Source organism: Euprymna scolopes, chromosome 2, assembly GCF_053919585.1.
Source record: "Euprymna scolopes isolate OS-2025 chromosome 2, ASM5391958v1, whole genome shotgun sequence".
Lineage (NCBI taxonomy): Eukaryota > Metazoa > Mollusca > Cephalopoda > Sepiida > Sepiolidae > Euprymna > Euprymna scolopes.
In genome coordinates this window covers 126,199,174-126,218,734 of record NC_136483.1, presented here as the reverse complement: position 1 = coordinate 126,218,734, position 19,561 = coordinate 126,199,174, and the positions used below count along the sequence as shown (strand labels likewise).

The 19,561-nt window shown below is 37.3% G+C and overlaps 1 protein-coding gene across 1 annotated transcript in view; it reads right to left on the bottom strand.

The window, feature by feature from the left end:
- The window catches only part of LOC145295968 (uncharacterized), a 358,155-nt gene that overhangs the window by 57,890 nt on the left and 280,704 nt on the right, over positions 1-19,561 (bottom strand). Inside the window, exons 4-5 of the mRNA XM_080141890.1 lie at positions 14,750-14,956; positions 11,824-11,916 (exon numbers count right to left, since the gene is read on the bottom strand). Coding sequence (XP_079998016.1) covers positions 11,824-11,916; positions 14,750-14,956 — 300 coding nt within the window. The remainder of the gene's footprint in view (positions 1-11,823; positions 11,917-14,749; positions 14,957-19,561) is intronic.

Genomic DNA, 19,561 nt, shown 5'->3' with positions numbered 1-19,561 from the left:
TATATACATATATATATATATGTATATATATACATATATATATATGTATATATATACATATATATATGTACATATATACATATATATATGTACATATATACATATATATATGTACATATATACATATATATATGTACATATATACATATATATATGTACATATATACATATATATATGTATATATATATGTATGTATATATATGTATATATATATGCATATATATATCTATGTATATATATGTATATATATATGCATATATATATGTATATATATGTATGCATATATATATGAGTGAGCACGACTAATAATGGTAAAAGAGTCCGTGCTGAAGTTTGCTGCACAAGACGGGTTTTTAAGCAAATGATCAGTAATTGAAGACCCGTTTGTGTTAGTAACGACATCAGTTGCCCGGTAGGTTCCATTCCTAATTTTACTGGGTACATGTTGTTGAATTCTTCCATCTAATGTTAATGTCGTTCGACCCAAGTAGTTGGCACCGCAACCACATTTAAAATTGTAAATAACATTACTTTTATGGTGGGGGGGTAAAACGTCTTTTCGAGAAGATGGAAATAAAGTTCTCGTAGAGAAAACAACACGCACATTGGCAGCAAAATAACATCCATGAACTGCTGAACTTACTTGTTTGGCAAATTTCTCACTTACTCTACCTAACCAAGGCAGACGAAGATAAATTGGACATTTGGCTACTATATTCTCTTTCATTCGAGAGAATTCGGCCAATTTCTTTTGAATAGTTGACCTAATCAAGGGGGTACCCATTTTTGGATAAAGTATCCGTAATTCTTTTCAACTCCTCATCTAATTTTGATTTGGAACAAATCATAAGGGCACGATGTGTTAGGGTCCAAATTAGATTTATCTTACGTTTTCTGGGGCAAAATGAATCCCAACGAGTGTACAAACCTGTAAACGTTGGTTTACGGTATATAGATGTTTGGTAACTAGATGGCATTTTTGTTACCAATACATCAAGGAAGGCTATAGTTGAATTGCTCTCTCCCTCATAGGTGTACTTTAACGCGGGATGCATTCCATTGAGTAAGGAGAAAAAGGTGTTAGCTTCCGTTTGGTTATTAAATAAACAGAATGTGTCATCAACATATCGGAAGTACACCAATGGCTTTATGGGTCCAGATAATAAGCGCTCTTCATGGAACCCCACAAAAATATTTGCCATGGTCGGTCTAAGTACTGACCCCATGGCAACACCATCTTTTTGCCGGTACATGATATTGTTGAAACTAAATTCCACAGATGTAGTGGCAAGTTTCATAAGTTCAATAAAGATGTGTTCAGGAATAGGAGGCGGTGATATCCAGCCACGATATAGAAAATTTGCACAAATATCTATAGTTTCCAAAACAGGGACACAAGTAAAAAGGTTGCTAATATCATAGGAGCACATAAATCTATTAACAATCTTAGACTTTTTAATAAAATCAGCAAAATAAAATGAATCTTTTAGACAATATTTACTATAATATTGTGAAACAGGTTGTAAAATGTCAAAGATCCATTTTGAGACCTTGTGTTGCGATGACCCTACCATGGAGAACTTTATTTCCATCTTCTCGAAAAGACGTTTTACCCCCCCCCCCATAAAAGTAATGTTATTTACAATTTTAAATGTGGTTGCGGTGCCAACTACTTGGGTCGAACGACATTAATATTAGATGGAAGAATTCAACAACATGTACACAGTAAAATTAGGAATGGAACCTACCGGGCAACTGATGTCGTTACTAACACATACGGGTCTTCAATTACTGATCATTTGCTTAAAAACCCGTCTTGTGCAGCAAACTTTAGCACGGACTCTTTTACCATTATTAGTCGTGCTCATTCATTATACAATCTTAAGATCTTGGAGACCATTCACGTTCGACTCAGGAAACCTTCTCTTTGCAAGCAAAGGGAATGCCTCCTGGGGTTGAACGTGATTAATCTCTAGGGTATTCGTCCATAACGCCGTTTTATATTAATCGTTTTCCCACTTTGTTTTTTTTTTTTTTTCCCCTGTAAATTTAATAAAACGCTATTTTAATCGCTTTCATTCTTTATTTTAAAATAATTCCCTCGATACAGCTTTGAGAAGCGAGGGTCGAAACCGGTCAGCTGGATCCCCATTTTTTTTTTTCTTTCCTCTCCTGCTTCCCCTTCATTCCCACCTTTTTGGAGAGAAGATATATATATATTTGTATATATACAAATTTACTTTTAATCATGAATCATAAAAGTCTTCCTTTCCTAATTGCAATATTTAAATTTTGTATCTCTAAAAACATCATGAAATATATATATATATATATATGTATATATATATGTATATGCATATGTATATATGTATATATATGTATGTATATGTATATATCTATGTGTATATATATGTATATATATGTATGTATATATATGTATCTATATGTATATATATATGTATATATATGTATATATATATGTGTATATGTGTATATATATGTATATATATGTATATATATATGTATATATATGTATATATATATGTATATATACATATATATATATGTATATATATATATGTGTGTATATACATATATATATGTATATATACGTGTGTATATATATGTGTATATATATATATGTATATATATATCTATATGTATATATGTATATATATGTATATATATGTATATCTATATATATGTATATGTATATATATATATATGTGTATGTATATATGTATATATGTATATATATATATGTATATATGTATATGTATATATATATATATATATATATATATATATGTATATGGAGGTGTATCAAAATCACAATGTGTTTCATTACAGAACATCACCTAATCAAAAAACCCACCCTCCCATCAAACTACTTCCCTACCCCTCCATTTGATAAAATCAAAAGTAACACCCTTAAACTTTTTGGCCATGTCAAACAATCAACCACTGGGCTGTCAAAGTTATGCTTCGATGGTATGTTAGAAGGCAAAAGAGGCAGAGGAAGGCCAAGGATAAAATGTTTTTGATGTGACTTCTCTCAACAGTTTGGTGTCCATCAACCAACTTGCCTTGGATTGGAAGGAAGGCCAAAAAATAAGTCACATGAGATCAATAATCCGCACCAAGTGAAAGATGTGATTCCTGATGATATATATTTATAAGTGTATCCATAATCGTTTAGTGTGAACTTGTGTACATATAATGCAAGGGTGTTAGTGTTTGCATATAAAATAAAGTTCATTTAATACGGGACAGTTCTTGGCATCAGACAAAAGAGGAACATACTTTATTCATAGTCACAAACATTGGACAAAAAGACTTCTTAGTCACAATTCTTTGACATATTATTCTTTGATGTGCTCTTGAAAATGCAAACCATTTCTCCTCCAAAAACAAATGAGAAGCAAATTATATTTCACACGTAACATTTATTTTCATGGTTGACTTCTTTTGCTCTCGGAGTGCACACTGTTTCTCTTTGGTGATTACATCTCTCCAACTTTCTTGCCAAATGCTTTCAAGACTGACAACTCTAACTCGTCTGTTCTCCAATATATAAATATTCTTTCTTAGTTGACTCGCTGACATCATATAATGAGGTCACCCTTTGTTTTGGTAAAACTTCAATGTATTTGGTTATGTTTCTTAAATTGCAAAATTATTATGTAAATATTTAATATATTATTATTCTAAAGTACCTAATCCATTTTAATAACATTTTTTTTGTTAATGAGATATTCTCTCTGAATATGTTGTATTTCATAACCTCTACATCTTTATAACAATAATAATCTCTTCACTTAGGTAACTCAACAATGTCTGGGAGTCCAATATACAACAATAGGTACACAAAAACTGCATACACAATCCCCAGATGGCAGAAACTCCCAGTATTATGCACTAGTGAATGTAAGCTTTTCAAAGAATATTGATTTGAGATACTGAATGATGTTTCTAAAGTCCTGCTGCAACAACAGCTGGCAAATGGTAAAACATGCTGGACATCAGTGAGCATTAGGAAGCATTTGCTGTTATAGTTGCTAATTATATCCCAGCATTTGCCAATTAACTTTTACTGTTAGTCCCCATTTTGTCCAATGAACCGGGGCTGGATCAATTGTCTGACATTTTTCACATGCTCTAATAGCTGATCTCACATCAGCTTTCGTAATCATTGGGCAAACTTGTCCTTGCAACACCAGTTAGAGGTACAGGCTTGTAGATTCTGTCCTTTTCAGCCACTTTTGTAGTAAGTGGGTCATGGGGTCTGTCAAGTTCTGGATTAACAGGATTAGAGCAACATCCATGGGTGGTCAATACTTTTCTACCAACAACTTTATCATTTGCAATAATTGCCAGAGCAACATTTCACTGGTATTCCAGTGAAATGTTGCTTACCAAATCTGTTTTTAAGTGTATGCCTTTTGTTATATTCCTAAATACTTAGGAAATAAAGACAAACGTGAGTTACACCGAGTGGTATGTGTAATGGGGTTTATTTATAATACAGAAACGTAAGGCTGCTCGCCTAAGGTAAATAGAAGTACATAGTAACAAGTATGGGGAAGAAAGTCTGATAATCAACACGTAAGACTATCCGTCTTACTGCGACTGCTTGTCTGCCGCTGTCTGCCAAACAGTCCAATATATATATACAGTTTGTAACCGGTGTATAGCCAGTTATGTTCCTTCACAACACCTCCCCCTGAAGCTGAAATCTTCCTGATTTTAGCTTAAATACCTCTTCCTTTTAGGGTCAGGGCTTAATCTCCTGGTAACTTTTCTCTTTCTTGCGCTTTTCCTTCTGGTCAGCGTTACCCGGGGTAAAGGTTTCTGTCCAGCCCGTATGGTCGGTTCAGGCGAAATATTCATTGTTTGCGGTACACACGCTGGTTTTGGTATATCAAAAATATCGCACAATGTTTCCATTGGTGTCTCTTCCACATTTGGAGACAGTCTGGGACGTATTTGATTTCTGTGTCTTTTGCAGACAAAACTTAATCCTTGGATGGTATAGACCATGCTCCCAATCCTTTTTTTGATAATACCTTCAACCCACTGATTTCGTCCATTTTGAAAATTTTTGAAATATACATTTTCACCTGGGGAGAAGCACTTGGTATTAAGGTTTTCTTTTTTGAAAACTTTCTTTTTCTCTGGTAGCAGCCTATCGAAGACAGATCTTATCTTTCTTGCAAACATTAGCTCAGCCGGGGAAGAATTGACATTATTATTAGGATTTGGTGTCACCCTGTAAATTGCTAAAAATGTTTGAATACATTGTTCGTCTGTGTCCGTAGTAAGATTTTTCTTAAGTGCCCTTTTAAACGTATCTACAAATTTTTCGGCCAACCCATTCGATCGTGGATGGTACACAGGTGTTGTCATATGTAGAATATTTAGTGAGTCACAGAATTCTTTGAATTCATGAGCAGTAAATGCTGTTCCATTATCGCTCACTAAGGTTTTTGGCACTCCAAAACGGCTAAAAATTTCATTAAGCGCACTCACAGTGTTTTTTGCTGTTGGATGTCTAAACTTAAATATTTCTGGCCATTTTGAAAAAGAATCTACAATAATCAAGTAAAAATAACCATTTATAGGTCCCGCATAATCAATATGCAGACGTGACCAGCGTAGGTCCGTCTTTGGCCATGGCGTCGTTTTTACTGGAGGATCTCGAGCTGCTAATTGACATCCTCTGCATGTCTTGACACATTTTTCAACTTCCTTGTCCATACCAGGCCAGTACACATATCCTCTCATAAGGGATTTCATTCTCGAAATGCCCGGATGACCTGTATGAAATTCCTTCAGAATTTTCCTCTGTAACGTTAGTGGAATTACGATCCTCTCACCATACATGAGCACATCTTCACAGATGGAAAAAGGCGTTGTTTGATCTACCTTTTTATTTTTTTTTATCCATCCCAATTGATTTTTCATTTTCTTAATGAAAATGTCATTTACTGCCTCTTTTTTTATTTTTTCGAAAGTTACCGGAAGTTCACGTATCATATTACACATTGAACTTGTACATTCACTTTCGTCTTTAAGCGCAGCAATTACCGTTTCTTCGAAACTTTCGCTTCTTTTAGGGATCAACCGTGATAATGCATCTGCGTGTCCTAACTTTTTTGAGGATACATGTTCCATCTTAAACTGATAGTTTAAGAGGGTTACAGCCCATCGCTGTAATCGATTCGCAGTATGTGTGGGAATGCCTTTCTTTGATCCAAATATGGTAAGTAGGGGTTTATGGTCGGTTTGCAAAATAAAAGATCGTCCATGGAGAAATCGATTGTACTTTGTAATTCCAAATATTATCGACAGCGCCTCTTTTTCAATTTGGCTGTAATTTTTCTCCGCTGCAACCAACGTTCTTGAAGCATGGGCGATAGCTTTTGTCCTACCATCCTCATACTTGTGAAGTAATACAGCGCCAACACCGTAATCACTGGCGTCCGTTGCTAGTATTAGTTCCTTTTCTGGATTGAAATGTGCCAATGCTAAGTCTGACAGTAGACATCTTTTGATATTTTGGAAAGCAGATTCACATTCCTTATTCCAGTTCCATTTAACACCCTTTTTCAGTAACTCGTTAAGAGGAGCTCTTAAATTATGTATGTTAGGGATGTAAATTGCATAGTATTGAACTAATCCCAAAAACGATTTTAATTTTGTCACTGAATCTGGAGCAGGCATCTTTTCAATTGCTTCAGTCCTTTGTGGATCCGGTCTTCGACCCTCTTTGTCGATTATTTGACCTAGATATTTAATTTTTTTCATAAAAAAATCGCATTTTTCTGGGCTCAATTTAAAACCAAATTCCTGTATTCTTTTGAATACTTCTTTTACATGCTTCTTATGATCTTGCAAATTTTCACTTTTAATTAGGATATCGTCAAGGTAGGCCATTGAAAATTCCAACCCTGCCAGCATCGTGTCCATAATTTGCTGGAAAATAGCAGGAGCAACCTTTAATCCAAAAGGAAGCCTCTTTAGCTTAAAAATGCCCTTATGAGTATTTATGCCTAAGTATTTGGAGCATTCATCGCTGATCTTAATTTGCAAGTAAGCATCTGAGAAGTCTATCTTAGAAAAAATTTTTCCTCCGTTAAGCTTAGAGAACAGATCTTCTGCGGACGGAAGGGGATAATTATGGTCCAATAGACAGTCATTTAAACCCGTTGAAAAATCTCCACAGACCCTTATTCTGTTATTTTTTTTCTTTACATACACGGTTGGACTTGCCCAATCTGTGTGGTTAACTTTTTCAATGACTTCCAGTTGTTGAAGTCTATCCAACTCTTTTTCGATTGCGTCCATCGCTGAAAAAGGCACATTCCTTTTAGGTTTGAATACTGGAGTGGCATTTTTCTTTAATTCAAATTTTGCCTCTGTCTTAATACAGAGTCCTAGTCCTTCGGCAAAAACATTGGGAAATTCAGTTTTCAAATCCTTCAGGAAGTCTTCCCTTTGGTTTGCTTTTTCTGCAGTTAAAACGTTACAAAACGAATTTATGGGTTTCTCCCATAAATTAAACAGGACAATCCAATCTACCCCAAACAGGCATGTATTCTTTCCTGGTACGACGTACACTTTGGATTTATGAGTCTGGTTAGCGAATGTCACTTTGCATTTTAATTCTCCCTTGAACTCTAATCTTTTGCCGCACACACTTCTCGCCGTCTTTCTGGTTTTCGTTAATTCAGGTCGACCTATCCTTTTCCATATATCTTCATTTATAATACTAATATCTGCACCGCTATCCAGAAGCAATGTAACCAGATGTCCATTTATCCGAACATCAACATATTTCCGTCTTTCGCAGCTTTTTTCTTTATTCATGCGAAGCGTATTTACATTATCGGTCCCTTGTCTTTTCTTCTGGGCACAGTATGTTCCCTTGTGACCTCTGAGACCACATTCATAACATATTTTGTTCCTAAACCAGCAGGTCTTATTGTTGTGTCTTAAACTACCACAACATTTACACTTTAGCTTTGGGTCTTTGTATCCTTTAAGGATCCTGTGTTCTTGGAACCTGGACTTTCTTGTGGTCCCTTGCCTTTTTACTTGCTGCACCTTAAAAATATTTTTCTCTTCAATGCGAGTGTTGTCTTTCTTTATGTTAATCAGACGTTGACACTCTTCAGTGACTTTTTGCAATGTTATGTTAGGATCCGCCTCCATAATTGTTAGGATCCGTGAACGTATATCTTTGTCCCTTGGTGCTGTGAGACCTTGTACAAAGATTAAACATTTAAATTGGTCTGCGGAAATTTCATTCAATTTAAATGATTCGCATAAACAGTTCACAGTGCAAGCATATTCTAGATAGTCTTCAGCTTCTGCCTTCTGAATGTTCAAACATTTGTATCTAGAGTGAAATAGGCTATCCCTTTTATCAAATATTTTCGACAAGGTACTAATTGTTTCCTCGAACGAAACCTCCTCCGGTTTTTTTGGTAGAATTAGATTTGCATACTTGGTGTTTTCATCAGTACCCAGTTTTTGTAGTAGCAGGGTAACTTTTTCCTCATCGGTCCAGTCTAAACATCTTTTCGTAAAAATTGTTTCGTATCTTCTGTAGTATGCAGGGAAAGTAACACCAGTATCCGGGGAGTAACGAAATTCCGTTAGTGAATTCGAAATACCCTCGGCAGAAAAATTAGTCTTCTTCCCGGTCGACGTTAGAATTAGCTTTTCTAAATTCTTTTGCTGTGTCGACATTTGTCGTTGTAGTATGTTTGTTTGTTCTTGTTGTGCCTCTAAAGTTTTTTGTGTTCTTTCTTGTTGTTGTTGCAGCTGTTGCTGTAGCTGTTGTTGTTGAATTTGTTGTTGTTGTTGTTGTTGCGCTAAAAATTGTTGAGTCATTTTTGTCTGTTCCTGGATGCTAAGGGCTAGAGCCTTAGTTAACTCTGCTAATTGTTCCATGTTAGCTTCTAGTACAAAAATGTCTTTTCGAATTCTACACAATAATTCCAAAGAAAAATCGTAAATTTACGTATATCGTAAATTAGTAGCAATATGCAGACACAACACGTTTCAACAAAGTTCATCCATAGTAATTCAACAGGCTTTGTAAAATAATTCTTTTTTTTTTTTTTTTTTTTTTTCAACAACGTAAGTTCATACACAAAATATTTCTTACTTCCCACGACAAATAGTTCCAATTATTTATATAAAGGCAATAACAAACAATTAATTTTCCAAAAAAAAAAAAAAATATATGGCTGCCGTTCCCACGTGGCATAAAATGGTACAATAGTCGTTGTATTTATATTTTTTCTTTCGAAACTCGTAATCCTTTAGTGTAGTTTCGAATTCAACTTGCGACCATTTTTTTTTTTTTTTTTTTTTTTTTTACTTGTCAAAATAAATATAAATTCCACTTTACCTTGAACATGTTTCTATAATTTCTTGTGAGTTCTTTACGAAGAAAAATCCGTACTTTTCGCTACTTTAGGTAGGAAAAATTTTTAAATTCATTGACGCACGTGGTCAAAAATCCTTGTGTAGTTTGTATTTTTCGTAAAACAAAAAATCCTTGCATTGTACACAGTCCTTGGTACGGTAATTTATCTCTGTTAAGAGAAAGAACATCCTTTCGTCGCCATTGTTATATTCCTAAATACTTAGGAAATAAAGACAAACGTGAGTTACACCGAGTGGTATGTGTAATGGGGTTTATTTATAATACAGAAACGTAAGGCTGCTCGCCTAAGGTAAATAGAAGTACATAGTAACAAGTATGGGGAAGAAAGTCTGATAATCAACACGTAAGACTATCCGTCTTACTGCGACTGCTTGTCTGCCGCTGTCTGCCAAACAGTCCAATATATATATACAGTTTGTAACCGGTGTATAGCCAGTTATGTTCCTTCACAACACCTTTGCACTTCCATTGTAGTGCTATATTGATGCCCTTCAGTGCTGCATCAAGTTCAACCAAATTAATGTGCTGGGCATCATTCATGGGTTGTTGTAGTCAACACATATCTTCAAACACAAAATTATTGTGTTCCAGGAGCACACTGGTCATTGGAAAACTTGCATCTATCCAGACATTGATGTCTTGTCCATTCGCACACCATATGCCCTGTGAAGGATCGCTCAGCTTCACTCTAGCTATTGTTTTCCAGATCATTTGTTGGAGTGGGGCATCCTCTGTGGTGTTATCCCATACTAGGATCATGGTATTTGTTCTTGTTGCTGCTCGAAGCCACCCACACATAGACCTGATCAGTTTACACCACAGGGAGAAAATGGTATGAGATGTCAACCTCTGAAACATCATACTGCCATGCTTACATTGCAAAGTGCCATGATCCTCCCATATTTCCAATCCAAGCGTGTGATGTCTTTAAGCCACTCTGGATCCTTACTTTTTAAAATACTGCTTCACTTGCTACACTGGTGTTTATTGATGTATATATTGCCTTTGTAGATGTTGGCTATATGTTTTGTAGAGTTTGAAAAATTATAGTTTACTGATCAAGCCTGCCTCCTTTCCCTTAGAATTTATCACTTCAGATGGCTGATCTCGTCCTCCTCTATAAAACATGTCACACCTTGTGTCTTCTTCCTCTCATTTCCCCACGCTATTAGCAAAGAGAGCTTTTGTTTCTTGGAAGTGAGGTTGTTTGTAACATTACTACTACAGTATGTCGATATCACCTGTCAAACATTTACATCCTTGGATAGAACAGCTTTCATGATTGCCTGCAGATTGACCATGACCACTTCCTTATTGGTCATGCTCTTCCCATCAATAGTCAACACTGTTGTCTTGCATCCTTTCAGCGGACTACAATCCAAACTTCTCACAATCAATGCATCATACATCACTCCATTGGTGTGCACACACACACACACACACACACACATACATCACTGGCAAATTGGTTGACATTTTACTGAAAGCAAGAGTGGCAAATTCTCTGTAGGCTTGTGTAGAGACATTTTCTGACTTCCCAATCAATGATGGCAGCAACCCTTTCATTGTTCATGGTGGGCCTTGCTCAGCTGAGCATTGCATTCCATCTGAATGTGATTAACATTGGCAGATGCATTCAACAACTCCTGAGTATGGGCAGGCAATCCAACCATGAATGCATACTTCAGTGTCTAAGTGGGAACTCCTGTGAGAGTCTTCATCAATGCTTCATAGAACTCATCTGAGCATAAGGTGTATTTCGAAAACTGTTTGTACACCTTGCATGGATCAAGCACAAAAGCCCTGTGCAATGCATCTTTTACCCATGTCACATTGGTCTTATCTGTATTCAACAGTTGCTGATAAACATCAAAGGTTCCTCCAACTAGTTGCAATGGGACCAAAAGTTTGTAAATCTTTTCAACTAGTCTACAATAGATGTAACTCTGTTATATTCCAGTACAAGTTTCAGGTCAAACCATTTCTTAGCCATAATGACAAGATAACAGGTGTTGGATTTTTCTGTTTCATTGTCTTCTATTTCTTCTATAATGGCAGTCACCACCAAAAACAAACAACACATGTGGATCTACCGAACTCAGAAACCAAGACTCTCTACACTCAGAAATTCATTGAGTTTTATGCACTCACAACCCATGTTTATGCAAATGAATGACATGCAGGAATCTGCCTGTTCCAGAAACCAAGACTACTATACTCAGAAATCCTCGCTTCTTAGTTACTAAGGTACCTATTTTTTTTTAAATGTGATAGCTAAAAAATAATTCTAACTTCTGACATTTTATTAGCTCTGTTAAAGGATTTGAATTCTTACATAATAATAAAAGATTCTTGCACTCACCAAATCCTCCTGCACATATGATTTTGTCATCGATCATCCCAATAGCAAAGTCGCCTCTCTTTGTTGGCATTGTAGGGCAAATAATCCAAGAATCTGGAAAAAAGCAGGAATTTTAGAAAATTTGCTCCAATGTTACATCAGAAAAATTATTATTTATTAGAATTCATGGGATGAACTTCAGTTTTTAATTTTTTTTAAATTCACCCTGAAAAAAAAACAAATACTATTAATATGATACCAATACATAGATCCAATTCTATTAGTTGTTAACATTCACTGTCCTTAGAAAACATGAAAACAGTTATGTCCTTTGAGCAATTTTAGGTCTTCAAGAAAATGCATTCCTCTTGGTCAAAATATTTGGTGAACCAACTGAGCCCATCCTGCTGCATGCATATCTTCTTATTCAATCATATTCATAAGTATAGATACAGTTATCCAAATGCCATTTTCAGACAAATCTTGATTAAACTTCAATACTTCTAACTATAAATGAAAAAAAAATGTCAGAACTCCTTCTCAACAACATCACAACACCAGCTCTTAACATCTATCCTTTCTATCAAAAACTTACCTGTTCTTTCCAATTCTCCTAATAACCACTATTTTCCCCATATGCAAAAATTAAGTTCTTTTCTTCTTTTTTCTTCCCTGATACTGTCACTTGATGGGCTAAACAGAGGCACAGCGTAATTATCCCCCACCCTCAATATCACAGTAATGGCAGGAAGTTAGTGATCGCCTTCAATGAGTATTTCTGCATTAAATTGGACAGCATTTCTGACCTCATCCCAAGAGACAGTACAGGATCAGGGTCATCCTCAAATGGTATGTCATCTTCCTCATCATCCTCCAATGAAGAAGAGGTGCAATGGAGGCTGATATCTTACACATGATGTGGGGCACCATCAACTAACATGATCTGAGAACTTATTTCATGTATTTTTCTACTGCCAAATCTGGTAATGCAGCAAGCATTCAGGAGTTTTACCCAAACACTGTCTCCCACATACAGTCATAGTGTGACATCTATTCCTTTTATATGCTGTTTGTAGCATATAAAAGATGCCATTGGCTGGCACAATTGATGATGTTGCATTGTCCTTGTGTGTCACATTATGCTAGTATACTGCTTATGGATTTGAATACTGCATCCTGGTCGGCTTTTGTTGATGCAATGAGATCACTTTACTATACTGTTACATGTCAACAGAAATCATGCACAATTTGTTAAGGTCAAGAAATGTTTGCCTGTGCTGAATTATTAGGAAAGACAGATTGTTTCTCTATATTAGATTTTAAATCTGGGTATTGGTAGGTAGCTTTGAACAAAGCAAACCAAGAAAAAATGGCTTTTTTTTAATGCAGACTTTGTAGGCTTGATAAAATCATTATTCCCGATCATTTCAATGGGTTGGAAGGACATCTGGCCTATAAAATTCTTTGCCTCAACTAAGCGAATGACTTCCATAGAAAACTGGCTGCATTTCTAGTCTACATGTTGGAAATTTGAGTGGAAGGTTTGAGGAGATTGAATTTTTTGAAAGAAGCGGTCTAGAAACTTGTCGGGTATGTAAATCTGCTAGAATGGCTGGAAAGAAGATATCTAATGAGCTGTATTGGATTAAAAATGAAAAGGGAACAGGTGGTGTTGGTATTTTTATTGCAGAGAAATGGATGAAGTAGTAATGCTATCGACGATAAAAACACTTTGGATATTTCAAGAGTTCAGGGTAGTTTTATAAAAATAATCATATTTAAAAAAACAAGCTACTTTAAGTTCTCAAAGTACCACTGTTTTGTTTAGATATGAATATCTTTTTGCATATTTTCATGATAATGTACAGAATATATTTGAAGGAAAGTAATGATAAAAATGCTAACTCTTTGAAATGGGCATTTTATGTCACTTTTTTTAACCTGTTTTTAAAACCTTGGACTATTCATCTACAAAGAATTTCATCATAACATATGGAAAACAATAAAAAAAACATAGATTTCACTTATTGTTTTGGTACAAAATTAATTTTTTTCATGTATTAAAATGGTGAATTTTCTTTTGGTAACAGTGGTTTGTTTAAAATGATAAAAAAAAAATACCCACTCTCCCTAAACCCCCTCCCCCCAAAAAAAACAAAGAAAATGCACAGGATTTGTTTTTTCTAGAAAAATAGATTAACTGTTCTAAAATGCTAGAATTGCCTTTTTTTACAAGGAGGGGGGGGGTCACCACTTATCAAGGCCCAAAAGCCACTCAAGGATAAGGGTTAATGGTGTTATGGTAGTCATCAGGATAACAGTGTAGAAATTGTTAGTAGTGGGAATTTGATATAATTTTAACGAAAAAGTTCAGCAAAAACTTGTTTGCATTCAACTTAAAGACATTTTTGAATTATTTTACATTAAATTTATATGTGAAACCAAAATAAGTTTTTGTTTTTCTTTTTGTCAAGTTTTCAGGGTGTTTACATGTAACTGCCTCTAGCCCTACCACTAACCTGAAGTCTGCATGGCAAGCCTCCTCTCTTTTAAAATCACATAATTGCTTAACAAATTTTTTTTTAAACTTACAGGATTATTCTTAAAATTTTAGATTATTTTACATTAAATTTATATTTTTGTTGTTTTTGTTTATATTTCTGCCAAGTTTTTCAGTATGTTGATATGTAATTGCCTAAAAAAGGAGCACTGTATTTTGTGGAGGGAAGTTTTAATTAAAAGAAACAGTTTATTATCCTTTGTTTACACATTCCACATGCATACATAGAAGCCATAAAGAAATTGAAGAAACAGATACCGACTTGAAACTCATCCTTTTAATATTTACTTATTCCGAAGTGCCTGAAATCTAATTGCATCTTATCTTTAAATCTATAATTTCATGTCATCATGTTCACATAATGATTAGTTTAAAATTGCTACTCACTTTCAATAATGTTATAACATTCTAACGTATCAGAAAATCCTTCCTCAGCTTTTTGTTTCAATCCACCAACACTAAATATGTGTGTGCTGTTTGACACGTAAAGAGCAAAGACACGTTTTGAAGGAATTTTCGGCAACTTTTCCCAAGTCTTAGAAGAAAAATCATATTTCTCAAAAGCATCCACAGGCAACTTCCCTTGACGACCACCTAAAAAAAAAAAATTAAAAAAAAAAAAATGTTTAATGAATTTAAATAGAAAAAATTAGGATTCATTTACAATCACTCCCTCATGAAAAAAAAAAAAAAGAACGTTTTTTCCTCTCTATTTATGCATCCCCAAGTTAACTAGATTACAACGCAGAAAATTACGACAGGATTAAATTTCTGTATCAGTTAATCAGTTTCATTATATATACTATTTGGCATTAAATAACCTCAAATAGGTTGATATCCAAACAAATATAAAAAAGATATATCTTTATATATAAAAGGCAAAACGGGCATGCGAGGTTTTGTATGTCCAACAAAGGCTTTTTTTTGCCAGGGTTCTCGGTGAGGGGTGGGTGTACTATCGCTTAGAACCTCTTATATACCGTGTAGATCATAATATGTACAAATTGCGAACATGCATCGCGGTTAGATTTATTTACGTCGACTTTTACAAAATTATTGCTATTTCAGCTTCTCGCGTGTTGCCTGGGCTTTTTCGTATAAAAGTGAAACTGATGTGAAACTAATGAGCGGTTCTCGGCTAGTCCCGAGAACAACGTCCAGAAAGCAATGGACATTTGGTCAATGTCGGTTTTCACTGTCATATCAGACAATTGCTTTCATTTGGACACTCTCCTAATAAAGAGGTGCTGGTTTTCCCCCAACACGTTGGAGAAACAAAACCAGACAAAGTTGGGTAAAAAGCAAACCCAAAAGAACTATCCTGCAGTTAAAATTAAGTGCTGAATTTAATTTCTTTTGACCTAATTAAATTCATCGCATACCTGCCACTTGTGCGTTTTTAAATGTTAAAATAAAATTGTTTTTAGTTACTTTCCTTTTGTGAGTGAGTGGTAAGCTATTACGTTTTTCGCCTCAACGTTCCGGGTTCAATCCTACCTACCAAAACTTTTTTTTTTTTTTTTCTGATTTTTTAAACAAGTTTTTTTTTTTTTTTTACTTTTTCTTCTTTTTACACCAGGCTTGCTGGTTGTTTTTTTGTTTTTTTTTCCGATTTTTTAAAAGAAGTTTAATATAGGATTTAGATCTACCCCAAAACAATGACAAAGTTGGTATTATTATAAAGTTCAGAATTTCGGATGAAAAATATTGAAAAATTGGTCAAAACAATTATCTGCCATGGGGGGTATAAAGTTTCAAGAAATTCTAATGTTATTTCTATATATTTTTAATCATTTTCAAATTTTTATGTACTTTTGAAAAAATGCTTACTCATGTTGCCGGAAGTGACGTCAGCTCCCTTTTATGGCGACTTTTCATCTATATATATAAAAGCGAAAATGTATGTGTGTATGTATGTTCGCTTTTTCTCGATGTCCACGAAAGGCTTCTTTCAGAGAAGCACTTGCTCGGTTCACAACTTCTTAAAACTTTTTATCTCATCTATAAATTGTAATATCTCAGAATTACCCACGGAGCTCGCCTGTCTATTTAATTTTATTGACTTTCAAACGTTAATTATTCCATATTTCCTGCATCGGCACGCGTTACATTCAGTTTTTGGTATAAAAAAAAGCTAAACTCGACTCTAATCACAGGCCGTCAGGCCGCTTGCCCGCGCGCCCTCCGGGGCCCGGGTGACATGATCAAGGTGTAGTATCTGTTCCGGCAGATACTGCAAGCTATGACTAGCTATGACTAGCAAAGACCAGATGTGGGGGCAACCCCACATGCTTGACCTTTAACCAGCTCCCATTTCCCTCCTCTCGGGAGCTGGTCCCCATTTTCCCTTCCCCTTCCCTTGACTCCTCACATTAAAAATTGGCCTTGTGCCTAATTTGCTCGGTGGGGGAGCAAATAAATACAACAGGCCGACAGGCCACCCCACCCGCTTCGGCGGCACAGGGGACAAGATCAAAGTGTAGTATCTGTTCCGGCAGATGCTGCCAGCTATGACTAGCTATGACTAGCAAAGACCAGATGTGGGGGCAACCCCACATGCCTGCCCATTAACCAGCTCCCATTTCCCACCTCTCGGGAGCTGGTCCCCTTTTTCCCTTCCCCCTCCCTTCACTCCTCACATTAAAAATTGGCCTTGTGCCTAATTTGCTCGGTGGGGGAGCAAATAAATACCATCTGTTCCGGCAGATGCTGCACTTAAGATGATTTGTACCAGTCAATGGAGGGGAAACCCTCTATACTGGGACAATTATTATTTTTGGTAACCAGAGTGCCCCCTTTTTGCCTACTTTTAGGGGAGCTGGTTTTTACCTCACATTAAAAACGGCCTTGTGCCTAATTTGCTCAGTGGGGGAGCAAATAAACACCATCTGTTCCGGCAGATACTGCAAGCTATGACTAGCTATGACTAGCAAAGACCAGATGTGGGGGCAACCCCACATGCCTGACCATTAACCAGCTCCCATTTCCCACCTCTCGGGAGCTGGTCCCCTTTTTCCCTTCCCCCTCCCTTCACTCCTCACATTAAAAATTGGCCTTGTGCCTAATTTGCTCGGTGGGGGAGCAAATAAATACCATCAAAGTGTAGTATCTGTTCCGGCAGATACTGCAAGCTATGACTAGCAAAGACCAGATGTGGGGGCAACCCCACATGCCTGACCTTTAACCAGCTCCCATTTCCCACCTCTCGGGAGCTGGTCCCCTTTTTCCCTTCCCCTTCCCTTCACTCCTCACATTAAAAATCGGCCTTGTGCCTAATTTGCTCAGTGGGGGAGCAAATAAATACAATCTGTTCCGGCAGATGCTGCAAGCCAGCTATGACTAGCAAAGACCATATGTGGGAGTAACCCCACATATCTGAACTTGGTCAAGGTAGGGATCACCCTACGACCACAGTTACTATCCAGCTCCCATTTCCCACCTCTCGGGAGCAGGATCCCCCTTTCCCTCCCCCCTCCCTCTCTCTCCACATTAAAAAACGGCCTTGTGCCTAATTTGCTCAGTGGGGAAGCAAATAAATACAACAGGCCGTCAGGCCACCCCACCCGCTTCGGCGGCACGGGGGACAAGATCAAAGTGTAGTATCTGTTCCGGCAGATGCTGCAAGCAAAGACCAGCTATGACTAGCAAAGACCATATGTGGGGGTAACCCCACATATCTGAACTTGGTCAAGGTAGGGATCACCCTACAACCACAGTTACTATCCAGCTCCCATTTCCCACCTCTCGGGAGCAGGATCCCCCTTTCCCTCCCCCCTCCCTCTCTCTCCACATTAAAAAATGGCCTTGTGCCTAATTTGCTCAGTGGGGAAGCAAATAAATACAACAGGCCGTCAGGCCACCCCACCCACTTCGGCGGCACAGGGGACAAGATCAAAGTGTAGTATCTGTTCCGGCAGATGCTGCAAGCAAAGACCAGCTATGACTAGCAAAGACCATATGTGGGGGTAACCCCACATATCTGAACTTGGTCAAGGTAGGGATCACCCTACAACCACAGTTACTATCCAGCTCCCATTTCCCACCTCTCGGGAGCAGGATCCCCCTTTCCCTCCCCCCCTCCCTCTCTCTCCACATTAAAAAACGGCCTTGTGCCTAATTTGCTCAGTGGGGAAGCAAATAAATACAACAGGCCGAAAGGCCGCTTGCCCGCACGCCCTCCGGGGCCCGGGTGACATGATCAAAGTGTAGTATCTGTTCCGGCAGATACTGCAAGCTATGACTAGCTAGGACAAGCAAAGACCAGATGTGGGGGCAACCCCACATGCTTGACCTTTAACTAGCTCCCATTTCCCTCCTCTCGGGAGCTGGTCCCCTTTTTCTCTTCCCCCTCCCTTGACTCCTCACATTAAAATTTGGCCTTGTGCCTAATTTGCTCGGTGGGGGAGCAAATAAATCCAACAGGCTGAAAGGCCGCTTGCCCGCGCGCCCTCCAGGGCCCAGGTGACATGATCAAAGTGTAGTATCTCTTCCGGCAGATACAGCAAGCTATGACTAGCTAGGACTAGCTATGACTAGCAAAGACCAGATGTGGGGTAAACCCCACATGCTTGACCTTTAACCAGCTCCCATTTCCCTCCTCTCGGGAGCTAGTCCCCTTTTTCCCTTCCCCCTCCCTTGACTCCTCACATTAAAAATTGGCCTTTTGCCTAATTTTCTCGGTGGGGGAGCAAATAAATACAACAGGCTGAAAGGCCACTTGCCCGCGCGCCCTCCGGGGCCCGGGTGACAAGATCAAAGTGTAGTATCTGTTCCGACAGATACTGCAAGCTATGACTAGCTATGACATGCCTGACCTTTAACCAGCTCCCATTTCCCACCTCGGGAGCTGGTCCCCTTTTTCCCTTCCCCCTCCCTTCACTCCTCACATTAAAAATCGGCCTTGTGCCTAATTTGCTCGGTGGGGGAGCAAATAAATCCAACAGGCCGAAAGCCAGTTTGTTCAATGTTGACTTCGTCATATCAGACTGTAGCTTTCATTTCGTTCCTCCTAATAAACAGGAAGCGGGTTTTTAAAAACAAACAAACCGATTTATTCAAAACTGTCCCGCACAAAATCGTAACTGCTGAATACCTATCGCCGTCACGTCAATCAAAAACGCGCACCTGTTTGTTTTTTAACACTTTACTATTTTCCAACTGCGCATCGTCAACGCTTCGGGTTTTTTTCACATACCCCGA